Below are 22,574 nucleotides of genomic sequence, written 5' to 3'. Positions count from 1 at the left end.
GAACAAAAATTTGATTTTACCCTAGACAATATAGAACATCACCAGCATATTTAAAAAAAAGGTTCCAGGCATGCTCCGTTGACCACCGTTCCTACTGGTCTATATGTTATGGAATGTAAACTTGCTACAATGAACAACAGTTTAATGTATTTATGAAATATTCAATGATTGCATGCTATAATCAGAATTCTATATTGTTTCATAGAAAAAAAAAACAATTGTATTTAGCCAAGAAAGATGTCTCTACAAACATCCAAAATATTTACTAAAAGTTGTCATGTTAACCATGTACATAGACAGTGTGCCGTTCATAACAGTCTTACTTGAAACACATAACAAAAAACGTTTTTATAAGATTAATAGTCTATGTTAACATTCATAAAACTAGCTGAATTCGTGTGCAAGGCAGTTGCTTTTTTCTATGTTATAACATTCATTCATTCATTTCTTGTACATATATGGCCACCGGCCCAAATACAATATGCAATCTAAATACATAGCAACATTTGTGTGCACCTGACAAGTGTCACCATACAACCATATTTACTTAACAATTAGGTTTTAACTTATATTACATATTCTTTTAACGACATTTACGTTATCATATACAAAATACAATTTGTATTGTTCCAATGACTAGCTAGTGCTTGATTGACCAATCGTATTATGTTATTTCGCTGAAATGACGTTGCAACGTCAACGACATCAATGTCAATATTAAACTTTCAGACTTTATCAGAATGTGTACGAAGTATTTGCTATATTAAAGGCATGAGATAACAGATATGACATTTTTAACGCTCACACTAATGTTACGGACCATTTTTTGCAAATCAGTATGTGCTTATAAGCCTTAGGTACGGTATGGAAAGACAACCAATGCCTGTTGTAGCAGACGACAAATGCCATTCTTCTAGCGGAGTTGTCGTTCGTGCCTCAACAATCATGTGAATGTGATGAACCTTTGTGTAAGAGAGTGGACAAATGCTATCAACGTCTGCTAGGAAAGATAACCAGCACATTTGCCTATTTACAGTTCACCACTGGTACACTGCAGAGGGTTTATATGACTAATAGTGTTTAACAGCTTGTAAGAGGAGATTGGCCAGTCTTAGCTTGGGTATTTAGGTTCATTTATCAGCAAAATCTTTCAAACTTGTAAGCAAGCACCAAATTTTCCATGAATGTACCTTAATATGTGCTCTTTCCAAAAAACCCGTTAGCAACCAAAAATATTAACATGGCGGCCATTTTTTTCCAAAATGGCGCCTGCATTATTGTGTATACAATTTTTATTGAAAATCAAGGTATTTGCACTCGGAGACTAATGAAAACAAACATTATTCAGGTTGCTTTGTTGTTAAGAATGTTTAAATGTTACAATTTTTGACATTTACATGTGAAATATTGTACATTTGTATCAAAATTGTCGCAATTTGCACAATACACATATGTACGTATGTATCACAATAAAGTTATAATATAAAGACAATACATACACATGTATGGCACAGATAAACAGCTGTGATAAAACATGTTGAATAAATAAGTATATATAGCATTTAAAAAGAAAACTAGTTTACACCTAGGGGTGCGCTAATTATGGATTTATTGGTATTTATTGTTGGACAGTACCTTCCAAAAAATAAAAATAACACAATATAAACCACAATCATCACCTTTGTCATAAAGACTAGTTTGAACTTCAAGATTATTAATAATAGTTTATTGTAAATCTATAGGTGCAACATCATTACTTGAAGACTTATATTTATTGACTCTACGATATGTGTGATCAATCTTGTTTACTGACTTTTAATTGAGTTTGAAATACTAGCAGGGTTATTCAGAACTTCTCTCCTTATAATGTATATGAACTTTCTTTATTCACATATATTGTTTAAGGATCGTTGGGTGTTTTACTATGGTATGATTAAACGTATGATCTTATTAAGACATTTATTGGCACTTTATTGTAATTGGTACTGTTTACATACGCCCTACAATCAATGCAGAGTATGAAAACTCATAGTCCGAAGATTGCTTTAATATTGAATATGTAACTTGGCTGATAAAATGGCAATATATATTGCAACTATCTTAGTTTGAGATAAATAAATGATGTAAACACTCGTCAATAGACTTTATCAAGATAAATACGGATAAAACCCCAAACACGTGTTGTTGACGTCCTAGCAATTAACCTGTATATGCATATCAGGTGATTTTACCACATGCGATCATTCATGTGACGAAGTGACCTAAACATAAGATAATTCAAATAGTATCTGTGTTTTAGATATTTAATTCATAGAACGCGGGATGATAAAATCAAGGTGTCCTTTTCAATAACATGTGATATTCAGATAAAGGTTGCAAGCTATTAGCCAAGTCAGCATTTAATGTTGTGCATGGATATTCAATCGTTTCATTGATTTGCAGTATACAAATGACACGCTGACCCCAAAATATAAAACCTTGTGAAAAACTTGCTAATAACGTTACGACTCAATTTTCATGAACTCGCAGTAAGGATTGTTACGTTACTTTTCAGACAAGGTCTAGTATCGTGCTATTTGCGAAAACAAAACCATATTTTTCAAAACAAAACATATTTTAATCAATAGATGTAAACAAGAGTTTATTTAAATTTATTGACCATGGGTGAAGTGTCCTCAAATGTGTCAATCGCATCTTGTGAGTGATAGGTGACACGCGTGATTCAATCATCACTGGATAATTCTAGGTAGCAATTAGCTGCTGATAATATCAGCTTGATATACAAAAAACATACCTATGATAGTAGATTCGTGTATTTCAATACATTTAAATAAACATGTGTTGTAACGTTTAGTTGTGTCTTGATAGACTGAAAGGAGGTATGATTTTTGAACTTCCGTAAAAATACTCTACATCAATATAATATGTTTGTGATTTTGTAATATCTTCAATACCGTTTACGTAGTTGTTCACAAACAAATGGAAATAATAACTACAAATGAAAAAGTATACGTACTGAGGTACCAGTAAACCTATTGTAAATACTTGTAATTTAAAGAAATTGAAGAGGTGTGATCACAAAGAAGTCACAGGGGGCCAAAGTACATTGACTCTGGAAAAGTGACATGCATAACTTAGTGACAAATCTTTAAAAACAGACATAATAAAAAAAACACTTAGTATTGCTAGTGAGATTTTTCAACACAAAATATGTATAAAAACCGTTTTTTATTTCTAATACTTCTCATATTAAGGATACATATGTAACAGTATTCATTGGGTTGAATTTCTAGATTTGTATTATTTTGTTTTCGATCCCTGTGAGCATTGTTATCAATCTTTCACATATTCTCAATGACTTACTTTCACAATATTATTATACGGGAAACTTGCAATAATCAAACTCTCAGCTTTATGACACCCAGGGTCGGTAAACGAATGTACTCATAAAAGCTCCAATCATTCAAGAAGATCAAGGCAGAGTTAAAAGATATTTCAGAAAGAACTCCGCGGAAATCACCATACAAATCATATGCCAAAATACCTTAAGTTGTTCCACAATTAATGAAACTAAGGCAATCGAAGGCGCATAACTGCATGTAACAATATATCATATTTGTCAGTTGCAAAAATGCACTCATCTTCTTCTGAATGCATAGCTATGACAGCAAAACTGGAAACCGTTTCATGTATCACAATCGCATACTTTGCAAGCTCATTGCTCATTTTGAATTCGTATTAACACCGACATTCGCAAAGTTTTATTAGAATTTCTAATCAAATGAATTCGATTTGGATATGCTATTGCTTTTATATAACGGGTTCAGCGTTGCAAATTGCGATTCAGTAAAATCTGGCATCTGCACTTTATCAATAGTGTAAAAAGCGTTACATTAAAAACTTCTTCAATCATGAATATCGTACAAAGAAATTCTCTGCATCGCCCTATATTTTTTTTGCAAAACAAACATCCATTGATAAATATGTTCACACATGCACAAATGCAATTAATAATGTGACCTGCACGCATGCAATTAATAATGTGAACTACATTTAACTTCACTTCAAAAACGAACGTGTCCTGAGACTGAAACAATGAGTGTGTAATGGGAAAATGCCAATAATCATACCATCAGTGTGTTTATTTACAAGTATGACCATCCTACATACATCTTGTCTGTTTTCTGTATCAGTGTTGATTCTTAAAATTGAATGTCATAAACGAAGTCAAAAAATAAAATATATGATCGTTCATAATCCGATTTTAAATCCAATCAGTTCATGCTTTTGTTTAAAATCCTAACATGGTGAGCAAATTGTTTGGATTCAACTCTAGTTTTAGTTTGTTGTTAATGGAACTTTCATTGATATTTGCATTTACAATCGCTAGAAATAATAAAATATACAAAAATGCATTAAAGTTGATATCAGTCAGTAAGGTTTTTAATATCAAAATAAGATACGAAATTGTATTGTTCTTCATGTAACTAAGCTTTAATTTTAGAAAATGTTTAGAGGAATAAAAGTTCATAGTTCTAAAGTTTGAAGTCATTTTTGTCACACAAACTGAGACTGGCTGTTGCAATATATATATATATATATATATATATATATATATATATATATATATATATATATATATATATATATATATATATATATATATATATATATATATATATATATATATATATATACGAGTACACATTACGGACCGATTAGTGTGCAAGGTATAAGCCAGTGAAATTATCGATTGATATTTACATGGGATTATTCACGCATGACTAATACACAACCGCGTGAATCTTCGCTGCTTGGGGTCATATTCTGATACTAGTCGGCTGACTTGCAATAAACTGGTTCTGACCGGTTTAGAGACTGCAACGAATGGTTTATCACACCTAATCGAGATAAGAATGTAATTAGGATGTGCTAGCATGTGCACTGTGTAATCGATTTCATGACATGGGAATTTTAGCATACAGAATCGGACCGACTGTTTGGGATTTTCAATCGGTCTTTCATGACCCCAATCGGTCTAGGACCGCCAAAACCGAAATATATATATATATATATATATATATATATATATATATATATATATATATATATATATATATTTATTTATTTATTTATTTATTTATTTATTTATATATTTATTTATATATATATATATATAACTCTAAGCTTTACAAGCCTTAATTATCACATATAATAATACTCATGTCTAAAATACCCAGATAATACTAGTTTAAGATAAACCCAACTTGGACATCAAAACTGAGACCGGAAACGGCTGCCATCTTGAAAAAAAATCGACGTCATCTTCTATCTTCGGGTGGCTAAAAGGTTTTATTTCATGTTTCCTTATTGATTATCTAAATTATAATGCATACTTATGCAAGCTGCCCAACTTGTTCACATGAACTGAGACCAGAAATGGCGGCCATCTTGTAACTGGACGCCATCTTGAATTTTTGACTTACCATCAAAAGTGTGTATCAAACTTAGTGTTTATACCAAATGTCATGCTAAATTGAAGATTTGCACAATTTTTATGCACAGTTGCTTAAGATATACCCAACATGGCTGTATAGATTGAATCGGAAATGGCGGCCATCTTGAATATGGCCGCCATTGTGAATTTTTGTGTGGCTAACGATTTCTATCAATAGTGCATATAAAACTGAGAGTCCATGCAACATTTCATGCTTGCTTACAGATTTGCAAGATTTTCATGCTAATTCTCCTAGCTATCTGGTGTTAATCATTGAAATATGCACATATTGGCTGCTTTCAGGGAAAACGGGGCTGAATGCATGTCAAATAAGATTAGCCTATGCATACTGATTAGCCTGTGCAATGCACAAGCTAATCATTTTACAACAAAGAACACCTACAGTGCGTTCAGCGCTTTGATTTGTCATTGCTATCATAGTTGATCAAACTCGTCCATAAGATTCGCTTATAAACTTGACACAAGTTGCCTACCCGCAAAAAATTTTGACCCGTGACAGACTATATGTCAAATTTATTAAAGATAAAACAAAAAGAAATGCTCGTCATTTTGCTTTAATCTAGACTAATTATAACAATAATATGCTTTTTTGCCCTGAAATATAAGACAACCATACATAATATGATCGATAAAAGATAGAATATAAACAGATCACATTAAAACTAAATATATAATACCCTTCATAAAATACTAGATCATTCAAACAAATTATAGTTAGTCTACCTAAGCCTTATAGCATTGGGTACTTCTCAATATGACACTCTAGCATCCACGTTGTATATACAGTGGTTTGAAGAGTTTCGTATCTTTAAAAACTGAAAAGACACACTGGTCAGTAATCTAAACGACAGCATCGCTTAATTGAGTTTGTTCTCTTGTGCATTCGTGTCACTTTTTTAACTAGCAACACGGCTTCTTTCTGAAATTGCATACTTGTACTCGGACTATTGAACTTCTACAGTTTTATTTATTCTGATTTATTTCTTTTCAATGGCATGTTTTACGTCATATCTAACTAATTTTCTGATTTTTATCTATTGTTTATTACATATCTTATGACATAAACATGATGTAAAGTTTAAATTTAAATCTGTTATTATCGTTATAATTAGACGTACTTAATGCTACCACTGACCTTGCACACACAATCGTGAATGAGCCTATTCGTTTCGCTCTTATGAAAATATTGATTCCCATCCATTTTGGCGATCTCGAGACGCTAGGACGAGATCAGTCAGATAAATCAAAAGATCAAACTGAAGCCAGAAAACGGACATTTATCTCAGAACAACTTTTAAAACATTAGCTTATCACACACAGCATTTTGATGAACCTCAAATGGCTGTTCGACACACGCGGACATGCATAACATATCGACGAAAAATGATACATTTAAATTAGGCAATTGCATGCTCTGTCTGGACGGCATATATTGCTCGCATAAGCCGACCCTAGGTCTGTGTGAGGGCTAAGGGGTAGTCTTTTCGTTGCTTTCCGTCCGGCAAGATTTTGTTTCAGCTCTGTCCTTTAAATATCTGTAAAGATTATAGTATAAATCTTCGGGTTATAATTCCCTGGACCAAACAGAAAAAAATAGATGTTTCTAAAACTGTGGAAGTTTAACATACGCAACAACAAATGAAATGGTTAACAACAATGACAATTAAGTTTGCGTATAAAATAAATATACATTTACAGTTACCATAAATTGTCATAATTTTGAGATATTTACACCATTTTAATAATCTAATTATAAACAGCAATATATTTATTATTTGCGTCAAATATTATTTGTTTATACATAACCCGTTATGTGTCCTTAAAATAAGCTTCAACTGGGTACACACTAATTGTAACAGCTTGGAACAGCAGTACAATAACCACGTGTTAACCACGTATAGCTAGCTAGTCACAAGTTAGCGTTCACAAAAAGATTCATGTTACTTCTGACTTATCAGAATATTGTGTAACCGTTTACGAAAATATTTCTGTTAAATGTTTTATTATTTAACTAAATCACATAAACGTTAATAAAGCGACATAAGTAACATTTTTGATATCAGCTTGCTCACGTAAACCTTAACACTATTAAATTGCTGTTACAAGTTCGTTCGTAATAATTATCATATTAATTAACCTCTTCGCGAATAAAATCGTGTTACCACATAAATATTCTGAAAGTTATTATCGTGGACATTTAAATCTCAACACAATAGCAGTCGTAATAATACTAATTCGCTCCCGAGGTCTTCCAAATTATTTGATAACTCGAGTACGACACAAGATAAATAATACGGAACTTAAGTGGATATGAGGAAGTGGTCGCGAAACTTATAATGTGATCGCACGGCTGTTCTTTTTCACTATAATTACGGAGTATTTTCTGTTGTACTTAAAATTCCCTAACTTAAACTTCCTGAAGATTATGAATTGAAATTAAAGAGATAACATGAACATCCCGGAAGAAATTTTATTTGCAAGAATATAAACATGTTACAGGTTATTATAGTTCGAAACGTTTTACTTCGTATCAATATTATATAAAGATAAAAAATGAATGTTTGGATACTTATCTTATTGGATTTTAAATTGACGCGTCTCGAGTGTATTGATTGTGACCCGTTTCATATCATATCTTGTTGTCCATAATAAAAAGTATACAAACGAATGTGAACACTCGACGTTTGAACATCTGAAGTGGTTGAACAGTGAGATCATTGTTTTGAAATGCCACTTAGATACACATTGGTGTATCTTCTAGCAATAGTGCTCGGACAAATATCTGATTACACCGAAAAATTGTTCTTTAAAGTAAAAGATGAAGACTTTGAACATGTTTCATGTGTTTTAAGGAAAGAGCATTATACATTTGTGTCACAGGTTTTGTATTTCGCTTTATATTTTCTATGTGTGTCTAATGATTGCTGTAAATCTGTATCAATAATGCGCATTGTCGAGTCGTTTCAGTCTGACATATTTTTTCAGGGTAAATATTGTCAAACTGAGTCGTATGAACTGTAGGGAAAGACACGTATAGGGTATAAAAAGGAGAAGCAATATCATACAATAGCCTCCACTAGCCGACAATCAAAGTCATAGCTTGCTATTGTGAAATGTGTTTCAAATCTCAGGTGAATCTGCAGTTGGAGACTTGTGGCATAATCCTCGTGAGATTTATAAGAGAGAAGACCTTGAAAAAAACTTTAGACATGATCGGAATTTCACTTGGCGTATTTAAAATTTATTATGATATTCTATTATTTAAACGATTGTAATGAAAGCTATAAAAAGTGGGTCTCAAGTGTCAAGCGGTTACGTATTTGAAAATCCAAACGTTGTGCAAGTTAAAGGTTTTATTAGCGGGTTTAAATGTAGACTTGACGTTGTTGACATTTTTAAACAACAATGGCACTGTTATATTAATAATCATTATAAATAAGTTATGTGTAAATTTGACAAAGCCTTTTATATAGAAGAATATTTAGATTTACTTCTAGACGACTGCGCTTATTTTTTGTAAGATTAAGAGTATCTGCACACCCGTTGAGAATTCAAACTGGGAGATACGCTCAGAATAACATTCCACGAGATGAACGTTATTGTCAGTAATGATATGACATAGATTTAAAAGAGGAATACCATTTTGTATGTATGTATTTTGCTGTTACACTTAGATAAGAAAAAAATACGTAAGCCGTACCCATATATCAATCATCTGTATATACATTCCATAAGATACGAGTTTCATGTGACAAGTCAATGATTTAAAACGCGTGTAAATTTATCAAAAAGGCTTTGCGTTAAAAGAAATGCAATTCTTAACAATTATGTTTCGCCTTGATAGAGCCTACGTGTACTTACCATCGATTGCATTAATTTGTCTGTCTGTCTGTCTGTCTGTCCTGTTTGTCTGTCTGTCTGTCTGTCTGTCTGTCTGTCTGTCTGTCTGTCTGTCTGTCTGTCTGTATGTCTGTCTGTCTGTCTGTCTGTCTGTCTGTCTGTCTGTCTGTCTGTCTGTCTGTCTGTCTGTCTGCTGCCTGCCTGCCTGCCTGCCTGCCTGCCTGCCTGCCTGCCTGCCTGCCTGCCTGCCTGCCTGCCTGCCTGCCTGCCTGTCTGTCTGTCTGTCGGTCGGTTCGCCCGTCCGTTCGTCCGTCCGTCCGTATGTCCGTCCGTTGTTCCGTCTGTCTGTCTGTCTGTCGCCATCACTTTTCTTACAAGATACCATGAGAAATACAACACATGGCCGGCACCAGAATGTATATAATTTGTAAAAACCCTTTACACGGTGCATCGTATTTAATGTTTCACAGTTCTCATGGGGAATGATTATACACTAAACATGTGAAATATAAGACACCACCACAAACATCATTATTATTTCATTCAACAAGTTGGTCTTGCACTTCGTACGGGTTATTATTACACCCTTTTCATGAGAGTTATTAAAGACCTCAATCACCAGCATTGTTTATTTCAGTCAGCAAGTTGGTCTTCCACCTAACAATGAAAATATAAGACATCGCCACCACCAGTATAATTATTTTTGTAAATACCTGTTAAACACTACTCATGGAATAATGGTCTGAACTAACCACGAGAAATCTTCGAAATCACTTTAACCCGAATGATTAATTAAGAACAGCATCTTCATAAAATCCATATTTTTTCTTGCATATGTAGATTCCTTATGATTCTTTATTAAATATGTGATCAGTGCCTAATTAAATTAAATTTATTTACCAACAAATGACACGAACATATTCTATTTGCAGAAAAAGACTGTTAAATTATTATATTTTGAAACATAAATTGCGAAATGAGTTTTAATACACTATACAATTTGTTAACTCTTTGTTTATAAGTTGATAACATAGGGGATCGAGTATTGATATTTAATCAAAATTTAACAAACAAATTGTTTCCTAGGGTATGCCAATCTTGTAACATAACTTGGTGTTTTAAACAAGCTATATACTATAGTACGTTGTTTAATATAAGTTTGGTCTTTGTTTATTTATGTGCAACTTTAACATATGTATGTTAATCAGGAAATCAATAGTGTGAAACCATTTAGTTTTCCCCCGGAGATATCATATAGTTATGGGGCTGAAAGTTAGTTAAGTGGTATTAATTGTCTTTGCTGGAAATTATTACCCAACTTATTATTATAAACCGTAAGAATATCGTTTATTGATCCTAAAATATCCCAAACGCAAACCTAGCATGTCTATCCTTAGTATCGGCCCTCTTAATGAATACATACGAACTTTGGAAGTGAACAGATACAAAAACACGCAAGCGTTATATGTCAATCTATACTTAAATGTGTATTTTTGGAAAACTGCATTGAAATCGACATTGTTTTGACAAAATACGGGGTAGATTTATCTCCCTGTAGTAATCTGTATCACGTACAATGGTTCTCATAATATCTGCCCTTCTGATTGGTTGCTTGGATGTGTTACTATGCGCATGTGCATGTTCTAAAAGTAGTATCATAATGGAAAAACGAGATTCATGCCATGCTCATGTTGTTCTTTTTTTTACATTTTAGACAAAATAAGCGGCATATAAAACATTTGATAAAGTTACTATTACTCCAAAAAAAAACTTACATACATATATAATCGTGTGTTACGTAATTTAAAAATCATAGCATCAACCTGGAATAAACATGACATTTTTTCCAATAAACACGAGAGTGATCTTCGTCATAGTCATGGATAACCATCAAATAAATAAAAACTAGAAAAAAAAATCTCTTTCCAGTACTTCTTGAGGGTTTTTCGCTTAAATCACGATACAATGAGGAGGGCCGATACTATGAGTAAAAGGGAAAATGTTTTAATGCATGTACAAGAACGTGTTAAGTGTAAAGCAATCATGACCAACCTGAAATAAAAGCGATAACAGCCAAATTACGCAAGCTCTTTATGAACTTGAGATTTATAATAACGCAAATACTACAAGTAACTATTTGGCAATCATTTTTATTAGCATTGTGCGTATGTGTCTGATCAGAATAAACGCGAAACTTAAAGCTACAAAATAGTAACCTGGGCAATTCGCTCCATATCAATAAGTCGTGTTACTTTTATTGTCTAAGAATAATTCACTGAAACTATTAAAAGTAAATCACTACATAAAAATACGGTCACATAAATCTCGAATAAATTGACAACTACCGACAAACAATAGGAGCCATCAGAAAGAACAAGTTAACTGCACACTGTTATGTATGTTAACGTGTGACCAATTACACAACTTGTAAAATACTAAGACAGTAATTTACTTCATTCTTAATGTTAATATTAATCAAGCACAATTTCTTCTGTTTGTAAAGATCATTTCAGGCATTTACGTTTTCCAAAAACGAGGGTTAACTGGGAAATTGTCAGAAGAGGACTTACAGTTGATCAAGAGCTATGATGACAAGGCAAGTTGTTTACTGATGGCACAACGCGATGTACTATAGCAGTGATCATTCTTTAGAACCATTGGCGTGAATCATTTAATATCTTTAGTAAATTTTTATTTCGACTTAATATTTAGAATATCAAATAACTTGATTTATTTATAGACTGTTTTTTTTATACTGCCATGACAATTAAAAAAAATAAATACATGCATGTTCATTTTAAAATATACCAGTTGTTCGTATAAAACATGAATATTACAGATACAAACGGTTGAGCAAGTCAGGAGATGGCACATACAACCTACATCAGATGGCCTGACCGGGCAAAATGTAACTATCGCCATTGAATTTATGAAACACATAATTAGAACAAGAAAATAAAGCATTTATTTCGATAATATTCAATGAATTTTCTATGTAAATATAATTCAATAATAAATGTAATCTGCACACTGTTAAAAAAGCTTGGTGTCCATGACTCGAGGTACGGAATGGGCATAGGAAATGCGTGGAACTTTAGCATGACTGGAGAGAACGTTACACTAGGTGTGTTAGACGTTGGCGTCGATATCACACATCCCTACCTCCTGGACAATATTGTGAGTATCCATTTGAGTGAGGTTTTTGTTTTACTTGGGGATATATTTTCCAACGTTAAATAAGTAACAATTATCTCTTTATTGTTGAAAATCCTCATAAATTTTATGACTTACAGGATAAGGGTCAGTATCTATTTGATTCAAAACAAAAATACATTTTGACGATGAATTATAATTGAATAATATAAAACTGAAACAAATCTTGCTCGGAAATTTCGTAGCGAATATATAGTATATTTTCATAAAAAGGCTCAGCAATTGAGTTGGAACTACGATTCAAACACTTCTGACGTTTCCCCCGGATATCAACGTAGCTATGGAGAATTTTTACAGTTGCAAGAGTGAGTTGACATCACATCAGTTTCTATAAGAAAATAACTGTTTCGCAATGTCAATTGCAATTAATCATCATGTATATCGCATATCAAACAGTTCGTTATTTCTTAATGCGGCCGTTGTCAATATAAATTAGTGGATTTGTTTGTTAGTGGTGAGGGTATTTTGCGTTCACCTCAAATTCTTTGTTTGTATCATTCCCTGTCAACACACTATCTTCAAATTTTTCCTTTTTATAGTTATTCATTTGCTTCGATGTTTTCATTGCTCTCTTATTTGTTTCGTTATAACTGATGTTTCTTCCAGCCACGGAACCAATGTATGCGGTCTCTTGTCAGCGAACAGCAATGAGAGTGCACCATGTGCTAAAGGGGTTGCTTTTAAAGCAAAACTAGCCAGTAAGCTTTTATTGTGTAACCTTCAGCTGTGAGCCGATATTTCAATACATTATTTTCGATGACATTTAATTTAAAAACGTTTTAAAATAACAACAAACTTTTTAAATATTATTGACAATATTTGCGCCTGTTGTAAATGTATGTGATAGCAGCTATCCGTGAATCCGTGCAAATATTAATTCAATAAACCTTGCTGAGAAATCGAAAGCTTTCACTTATTATTCCAGTGCGGTCATCTGGGCATTATAAATATGTGTATCATGTTGTTTTGGTGATTTATATATTTTTCTATTCTTTTTTAATTAGTTTATTATTGTGTTTGCCTGTTATTGCTGTTTGTTTTTGTATGGGCGGGGAATTCTTGACTTAGTTCAACGAACTCGTGTTTCAAACGCATCTGGGATTCACTTTGTTTATATTTCAGTAATAAAAGTTGCTCATCTGGACGTTAAAGTAGGTATCCTCGCTGACGACGACAATATTGCTGGAGGATTAGTACATAGAACAGATACCATCTCAGTATACGTGAACGCATTTACTTACAGCAACACTTTTCGAAACCTCAACTTCGCCACCGAAGCTGTGTTGAAACAGGGCGCACGCATTGTATGTTATGCTGCATTTTTTGAGACAACATTAAAGGGGCATATCGACTGCTTTCCACTTAAATCTAGTTACGTATTAGAAAATCGCATTTCTCTTTTTCACACATGTTTCTAATGGTTTTTAAAATTCTACACACATTAAAATTAGTCTTTGCTTTAGACACGTCAATGAAACTCAACAATCTAATTGTTACAAGCCGTTAAGTATATTTTCCAAAAAATATAAATGATAAAAACGCAAAAAAACTAGGTGCAATATTTTAATTTTGGAGCTTTTTTTACGCTCAGCACTAAAGTATAAATAAAATCGAAAGTAAACTTTATCATTTGTACACTTTTAAGTATGATATTTGAGTGAGCTTTTCAAAACGTTTTTAAAGATCGTTCCTTATTACAATTTTATACATGTTTAAAAATAAATAAACAGGTTTCATGCGAATTTTAATCGATACACATGATTGATGAATCACATAACGTGATATTGTTCAGAGAAAATGAACGAGATGAGCAGTCATCAGTTATGTCCTTAAATTATTACTTCCTCCACATTATTAGGGAAGACAAGGCAAAGGATCGATGTTTGTTTTTCCGTCAGCGAAAATCGGAGTTGGACTTGAAAACAACATACACACTATCGTCGTCAGTGGTGTTAATCCAAATGGAAGTGTTCCGGCGTCCGTTGCTAGCAATGCTGCTGTCCTTACTTCAGCGCTTGCTTACAGTTTTTCTTTGATGTCTGCAGGAATGGTATCGTATATCAAACAGTTACAAATGCTATATACAAATTCCTCATAATTGTATGGAAAAAAAGAAGATAAAATTATCATAGTTATTAATAATAACGGTTATGAATGAGTATTTATCATACGCTTTGCAATGTTTTCTATGTAATATAACAATCATGATGTTGCTTTACTTAAAAGTGTTAAGTTCAGCTTTGTGAGCGTTTTCATTGTCTTCTTTTTGTTTCAATTACGACATTTTTGACAATGACGTTGCTACGTTAAGTGTCGTCATGTAATGTCATCTGCTGTCCGGTTTTATCATGATCTTTTCGTAAATAACAATTTTCTTTGATTAAATATATTAAACAAAGATCTGCACTCATTGTCAATTTCATACCATGATTTATTACATTCGCCATAGCGATTGGTTAGCATGCGAGCCTTTCCTGAACTCATTAAAAAGTATGGTATGAAATGGCTATTTCATCCCCATATAAACATATTTAATAACATATTATTTATGATTTGTTTTTAAATGATGCGTTATCTTTGGCATTGATCTTGTCTACAAAGCTATATTTAAACTAACCGACTTTTATATGCAAAACTATCGCGATGTTTTAGTGTCGTTTTTAGTTATATTGGAATCCGCGAAAGACTTGGGTGTATATCAGTTGAATACTATCTTTTTTCTTTGTCAGACTACCACAGCAGGCATTTATCCAGATAGAAAATGCACGGACAAATTCGGGGGAACCTCAGCATCAACAGCTTTTCTGTCCGGTATACTGGCACTTGTTCTCCAAGCTAAGTGAGTTTTTTATTTTACTATTTGTCAATCTTTCCATACGTGTGCAAGAATTATTTTAAATACTTCATATCCCATTAAAATTCTGAAATTATATGCGTGGAAACAAAAATTTATGACAGGTTTATTAGAAGTTTGATATTAAGATTGTTTGAAGGAAGATTCTTGAAAACTATTTATTAACTTACAAATAATTAAGTATGCATATATTCTATAAACAATGTACATGTATACCTTATTTCCAATATAAAATTTAACCTTTAACTGTACGTTTTAAGGTTGGCATTTAGTTGTTGGTAACTTACAGCCCAGGTCTTTCTTGGCGTGATGTTATGCATATCATAGTACAGTCATCCGAACACGAGTCGCTGAAGAGTGAATCTTCCAACTTCACACCGAACGCAGCAGGCAAATATTGTAAGCGAGCCATTCATAAATATACACCTATACAAATACATGTGCTTTGCAAGTGCAAGAGATTGTTTTCATTGCCATCAAAATATATCGTGTGCTATGTTTCACCAAGAGTTTCGCAAAATACAAAACGAAAGAATACTTAATATATATATTTGTAGATCCTTTGTAGATGTGTTCACAGCTGTTGTGTATTTTTGTGTTAAACTATTTGTGTCATTTTTAATGTTTTTGTTGTATTTTCACTTGCATTAAATACAAGATAGCTGATCCTACAAGAATTTCTTTGTTCGAAATGTTTCTAAATGTTCAGTATTCCCAAATACTAGTATAATCCATAATTATGAACTGAATATTTACTTGTTAAGCTTCATAATAACGCACAATACTGTGTTTATTTTTTCATGAACCACTAAAAAACATTTGAAAAGTAACGACTGGAATATATTATATAGAAAGCATAACACATTTGTTCGTGTTATAAATAATAAAGAAGCATAACATACTTAAAAATATTCTATTAGAAAGCCAAACATAATCGTTTTATGTAAATTAAATACGCTGTGATTCGTTGCATTCCGTGGGCCACTCAGCGTACTTGCATGTGAATAACTCATGCGCTTAAGCGACTATATCGAGATAAGAAAAACGCAAGGTGTTGGTTTAATAGAATTTCTTACAAATAATTTTTTAAAGCCATAAAAAAAACTTCACACAACACAAACTTTACACATCAGATAAACCTTTTTACCTGGCCAAGTCTAAGACTGACGAGTTAGGGTTTTTTAATACTCTAACCGAGTTTACAATACTATTTTTACAGTTCACACAATGTTTGGCTTTGGCTTAATAAATGCTGGAAAAGCTGTATCACTGGCAAGAACGTGGACCCCTGTCGGAAATATGTTCGCTATTACAGGAACGCATCTGTTTCAAAGAAGGTTTGTATTGAATTCATATCACGATTTATAACATATCACGATTTATAACATACATATAGATAATCTACCTGAAATACACGTGCATTTTAGTACCAAAACAGAAGATTATATCCGAATTTTTAATGTTACAGTGTGAAATCTGTTTGGAAAAAGAACGCAATACTTTTATGTTTTCTAAAGACCGTTATCCGTAAGGTTCCGAATGGCATTGAGAAAAACTGAGCTTTTCTTTTCGTTTTTTTTTTCAAGAATATCTTTATTTGTTTTATTGAAAGGAGCTAATGGCACACCGACTCATTTCGCCACTGTAGCAAATCAGCCACCTCACAAAAATTAGCCTTAAAAATGGTAATAAGTGGTGAGATGGTCTTGATCAATGCAGATGATGTTATTAACATTATTGACATTTTTCGCATTTATCCTATGATTCCTTTATATACGACCCCCTAAATTAAAAATGCATGACAATGAGGCATTCTATTAGTCATACTTTGCATGCTCGATTTGAGGTCCCACATAACGTCCATTGTAAAATCTAATCATCATGATATGTGCATACACACTGACTATTTTTGAAGATTGAATAAAAACAATCGTAAAGATATAGTGGAATAAGCTGATCGCGGTTTCCGATTTACGGCTTTTCAAATCAATGCATCTTTAAAAAAACAGAAAATAAACTACATGTATGTATAAACACAGGTTGTTTCTTTTTTTTTTGAAAGCTAGCCACCAGATGTTGCTTTCGTGAAGAGATTACGTCAAACATATCTTACTTAAAAGCAGTTTAAACTTTTTAAAGAGGGTGGCGGATTTACTGACTCTGACATTATTTTATTTTTCTACACATTATTGGCCTCGCTTATTATTTTGTCTATGTAAAATAGTCGATATTATGATTATGATGTAAGCAAATGTACAGTGAAGGTAACTTGATCTTTGTAAATGATTTTTTTCTGATCTGTTCACAACTTTATAAAATATTGTTTAAATATTGTCAAAATGTGACTCCTTAAGGAAATTCATCCGTTTATCATAAAGTGAATATTAAATGACAGTAGTGGTTAGTTGTAGACCACTCGTTGGTTATGTTACATCGCATCCCTGCTGGCTCCTGAAATACAACGTCACAAATCAACTTGTACGGTACAACGCATCGGAACAACACAGTAACGATACATTCCGACGTGTCTCTTCAGAAATGTATTAAAAACCACTTTGTAATTCAATTCGAAATCACAATGACACGTTTGTGGTATGGCCTCCTCATTATTGTAGGATATTCAAACAATTTGTATCATCATTTATTAATCATACCGCATAGTATTGTTTTGTGTTTTTTTAGTTGCAATGATATGTCTTGTTCGTTCGGATTCGAAATCAAGTGCGCACATTATTGCTCATGTGTATCCACGGTTGAGCAAGTTCAGGTCTCCATCACTTGTCACACGTCGAATCCCAAAACGACAAGTGTGTACATTACTTCGCCAAGCGGTACCAAGTCAATTCTTGTACAAGAAGGCCAAATCAGCACAAAGGACATCGTAACGGATGTCTTAATGAGGTCCGTGAATTTCTGGGGTGAAAATGCAACAGGTCTTTGGATTATCAACATCAGCATCACAGGTAATAAATGACCAATATCAGCACAAACTAGTTTGAATTTATTGGCAGAATCTTTACCGGCATGTTCCCTGTCTCCACGCGACTGAGACAGACATTAACACAGTGCGTGATTTTTTTTTCAAGAAATGAAAACAGCACAGCCATAAATTGGTTTCTATTCAGAACATCTTTTATGATGAAACCAAATACATATAAAACAGTCGCTATCCCAAAGTTCCTAGCTGAACTAGTGGATTGTTGTTCTTTACGCAAGTGAATTAAATGCATAATACTATCATTATTTTTTCTCTTTAAAAAAATCCGCCATTATTTAAAAGCGTTGTTATTTATGTTATTAATTAAATATTAAATTTCAGATGGGACGATATTCAACGCAAATGTTTCCTCAATCATTATTTCTGGAACAAACGCAATTGCAGCGGGTGACATGCCCTGTGAAGAACTACACAAATCTTTGACGGCCTCACCGCCTGGACAAGCCACAGTTTCGGAGGATCTCGTGGATTCGAATGCTAAATCACCAACGCCACAGGAAAAGTCTGCACTTGGAGCAACGATGGCGGTGCTCTTCCTTGTTTTTATTCTCATCGTGTCGATTATATTTTTTTACCTAAACACAGATCATGCTCCAGTCATTCCGTAAAATAATATTCTGCCGTTAAAAAATCTCGAATACCGATAATTCGACAGTCGTAACTGTATGGAAAGTGTAACCGCTACTTGATGTTGTATTTTTACTTGTGTTTCATTTGCTTAAACTCGTTTATATATTTCTACTCAATTATGCAGGTGATATATATCTGTGATAACATTGTTTTCTTGTCTTTTTCTGCAAACGTTTGTAGCTGATTGTTATCTGTGATACGATTGTATTCATGTCTTTAACTATATGTTATGTTTACTAATTTGTATTGGCTATAGTAAGTTTAATGTAATGAGCCTCATCCCTTTCTGTATCTTTTTTACTGTTATAGAGCTGTTGTTGCTGCTTTAATTCAATGAATAAGCATTTGTATGAAAGAACAATGTTTAAAATTTAAAGACTATGATTATGGTATTAGTAAATGTACAGCAATTGAACAAGCATTGAATGAGCAAATCATAATTCAGTATCAGCCTAGAGTCATGACACGATATCGTTAGCACCGACAAATATTGTCATGAACTGTAGGAATAATAAGAACACTTAATTCTTTATTGTGCAACAATTGCTTTAATTGAATTTTTATGTTTTTCAATATATTTTATTTCCGTTTAATTCTTTTTTATTCATCTAGCTGATCTTATTTACCTTAAAACTTAGTTTCGGCTGTTTAAAGGGGCCTTTTGACAGATTTTGGCATGTATTGAAGTATGTCATTATATGCGTTATACATGTTGTATTAATAAATGTAAACATTGAATCAAAAAAGCTCAAGTAAAAACAAGAATAAAATTAAAGCAAGCAAAAGTAACCCTCAACTGGGCTCGACCCACTGACCCCTGGAGTAAAAGTCTATCGCTTAGACCACTCGGCCATCCGTGCTCATGACATGGGTTATGTATTTTATACTTTATATAAGCAATCCTCTTAGTATCCCAAAATATAACGAACACAACAAAACTCTCCAAATTATTCAATCGTTTCGATTTGCAACTCTTTATAATTTTCCGGTGTTTAAATCGTCAAAAGATTCATATAAGGATATTTCAGAGCATGGTAAATGTTCAGTATTACTGTTTCCTCACTAATATCATTACTACAACGAAGATTTGCGAATCTGAAACCATTTTTCAACCAGGTTTTCCGAAGGAAAAAACTAGTTATTAGATTGGCGAATGTCGGCGGGCGGGCGGGCGGGCGGGCGGGCGGGGGGCGGGCTGGCGGGCGGAACAACCTTGTCCGGGCCATAACTTTGTCGTTCATTGTCAGGTTTTAAAATCATTTGTCACAATTGTTCACCATCATTAGACGGTGTGTCGCGCGAAAGAATACGTCTATATCTCCAAGGTCAGGGTCACAATTTGAGTTTGAAGGTCAAAATGGCCATAAATGAGCTTGTTTGGGCCATTACTAAGTCATTCATTGTGACATGTTAAAATCATTTGGCACATTTGTTCACCATTATTGGACGGTGTGTCGCGCGAAAGAATTACGTCACTATCTCCAAGGTCAAGGTCGCCACAACTCAAAATAGATTGATTTTGTAACTATGTAACTATGAACAATCATTAACAGACTTTTTATGCCCCCGGTAGGGTGGCATATAGTAGTTAAACTGTCCGTCAGTATGTCAGTATGTCAGTATCATGTATGTATGTATGTGTGTATGTGTGTATGTCAGTCTGTCCGTCCGAAAACAAAACTTTAACGTTGGCCATAACTTTTGCATTATTGAAGATAGAAACTTGATATTTTGCATGCATGTGTGTCTCATGAAGCTGCACATTTTGAGTGGTGGAAGTTCAAGGTCAAGGTCATCTTTCAAGGTCAAAGGTAAAAAAAAATAAAAAAAATTCAAAGCGGCGTTCTCATGAAGCTGCACATTTTGAGTGGTGGAAGTTCAAGGTCAAGGTCATCCTTCAAGGTCAAAGGTCAAAAAAAATATTCAAAGCGACGTTTTTATGAAGCTGCACATTTTGAGTGGTGGTAGTTCAAGGTCAAGGTCATCCTTCAAGGTCAAAGGTCAAAAATAAAAAAATAAAAATATTATTTCAAAGCGGCGCAATAGGGGACATTGTGTTTCTGACGAACTCATCTCTTGTTTTTTTCTAATTGAAATCAATGTCAAAAATTGTACACAAGGGGGTTAACAATACACATTTTTAATTGTCTCCCTTTATCAGACTTTTTTTCAACTGAAAATCTGGTTTTGTGACAATTTTGTCCTTTGTTTTTAATTGTGTCAATTTACCAAAACGTGAAAAGGCCCCTTTAAAAAATGATATACCCGTGCTTTTGATTTTTTTAAGAAACTTTATTTTCGATACGTTGACATACATTTGTTGTTGTTGTTTAAGTGTCGTTGCTTTTCTGTCGTTTGAACCATTTGCATTTTTTTCATTAATATAGCGGCGGTCAGATCACCATCTTGAAAGGTTCGGGGGAATATTAAACATTTATACTTAAGTTAACGACTTCTCCCGGTAGTACACATACATATCCCAAAAACTACCAACAGTTGTCCTTCTTGAGTTAGGTGTAGGGCTCTCTCTTACCAACAGGATCATGACCAATCCCATCACAAGCATGGCCGGGCTGGGAATCAAACCCACAAACCCAGTATTGACAGTCAAGGATTTAATCAAAAGCTTCAAAGGACGGTCATGTTTTTCAAATGATCGGGAAAAAAATCTAAATATTATGCCTTAAAAACTTCAACGTGAAATTAATATTCATTAACTACTGGCGAGTGGTTGCTTCGTAAATGTTTGTTGTGAATAACTCGATTATCTAGAATTATTAAAACTCTATTCATAATTAACAATGCAATATAAAATTTCCATCGACGAGATTCGAACCTCGGTCCCCTTTAAGCAAACTCTCAAGCGAAACCAAACAGTCATTTATGCGTAAGAACTTTGGAGAGTATGTTGACACTTAGTTTGTGGCAGACGTGTTTGTCAAATAAACGATGAACAGCGTTCAAAACGCTTGATAATTTTAACCAATATGACTGCTGGTTATCTATTTAAGAAACGATAAATAAGTAAATCGTTGGCCAATAATATTATTTTACACTTTGTTTCTAGAATCTTTGACACATTATTTAAAAAACAAACATTTTGCTAATCTATAAACAGGTGTCCTAAAATCTTAAAATTTACTGTTGTGTTTTAATTCATACTTTAATAATACGCACACTTGCTACTGTAAAGTGATAGTTCTTAAACCTTGGAACGTTCAAAATGTGAATTCCTATCTGAAAGGCTTTGCAATGTAAACTAATGAAATGATATAGTTTCACTCTAGTAAAAACTTTGGTAAGTTGCCAAAGTGTACTGCGTGTTGTGCGGGCTTAAAGAAGGTCGTCAACATGCCAGCATGTTAGAACGACAAATAATACCCAGCAGAAAAACAAAAAGGGCGACGATACGACAGTTATGATATGTATCGCATTTCGAACCCGCAAAAACGCCAACACAAATAGACACAAACATACTCACCAAAACGACCAAAACGGCGCCCATATGACAATTTATAACT

General features: G+C 33.4%; 1 protein-coding gene across 2 annotated transcripts; it reads left to right on the top strand.

Annotated features, from left to right (window-relative positions):
- Positions 1-7,730: 7,730 nt before the first annotated feature.
- On the top strand, positions 7,731-19,646 carry LOC127864111 (furin-like protease kpc-1). 2 transcript variants are annotated; one of them, XM_052403807.1, is made up of 13 exons: positions 7,731-8,017; positions 11,862-11,954; positions 12,198-12,266; positions 12,401-12,535; positions 12,785-12,876; positions 13,178-13,269; positions 13,694-13,875; positions 14,430-14,621; positions 15,301-15,410; positions 15,715-15,824; positions 16,645-16,762; positions 18,108-18,388; positions 18,745-19,646. In XM_052403807.1, the coding sequence occupies exons 1-13, from the start codon at positions 8,009-8,011 to the stop codon at positions 19,029-19,031; spliced, it is 1,770 nt and encodes a 589-aa protein (XP_052259767.1). In that variant the 5' UTR covers positions 7,731-8,008; the 3' UTR covers positions 19,032-19,646. The 2 variants fall into 2 exon arrangements, with proteins under 2 accessions (XP_052259767.1, XP_052259766.1); XM_052403806.1 differs by lacking the exon at positions 7,731-8,017 and adding an exon at positions 8,026-8,398.
- Positions 19,647-22,574: the final 2,928 nt, after the last annotated feature.

This window comes from Dreissena polymorpha, unplaced genomic scaffold (assembly GCF_020536995.1).
Source record: "Dreissena polymorpha isolate Duluth1 unplaced genomic scaffold, UMN_Dpol_1.0 chrUn126, whole genome shotgun sequence".
Taxonomy (NCBI): Eukaryota; Metazoa; Mollusca; class Bivalvia; order Myida; family Dreissenidae; genus Dreissena; species Dreissena polymorpha.
The sequence above is the reverse complement of the archived record's forward strand: the minus strand, read 5'-3'. Positions and strand labels throughout refer to the sequence as shown.

Bases quoted from the DNA above. Each gene is read 5' to 3' on its own strand.
- LOC127864111 (XM_052403806.1), top strand. From the start codon at position 8,246: ATGCCACTTAGATACACATTGGTGTATCTTCTAGCAATAGTGCTCGGA. The intron at 8,399-11,861 runs GTTTTGTATTTC...CTGTTTGTAAAG, and splicing joins ATTATACATTTGTGTCACAG to ATCATTTCAGGCATTTACGT. The intron at 13,876-14,429 runs GTATGTTATGCT...CCACATTATTAG, and splicing joins TGAAACAGGGCGCACGCATT to GGAAGACAAGGCAAAGGATC.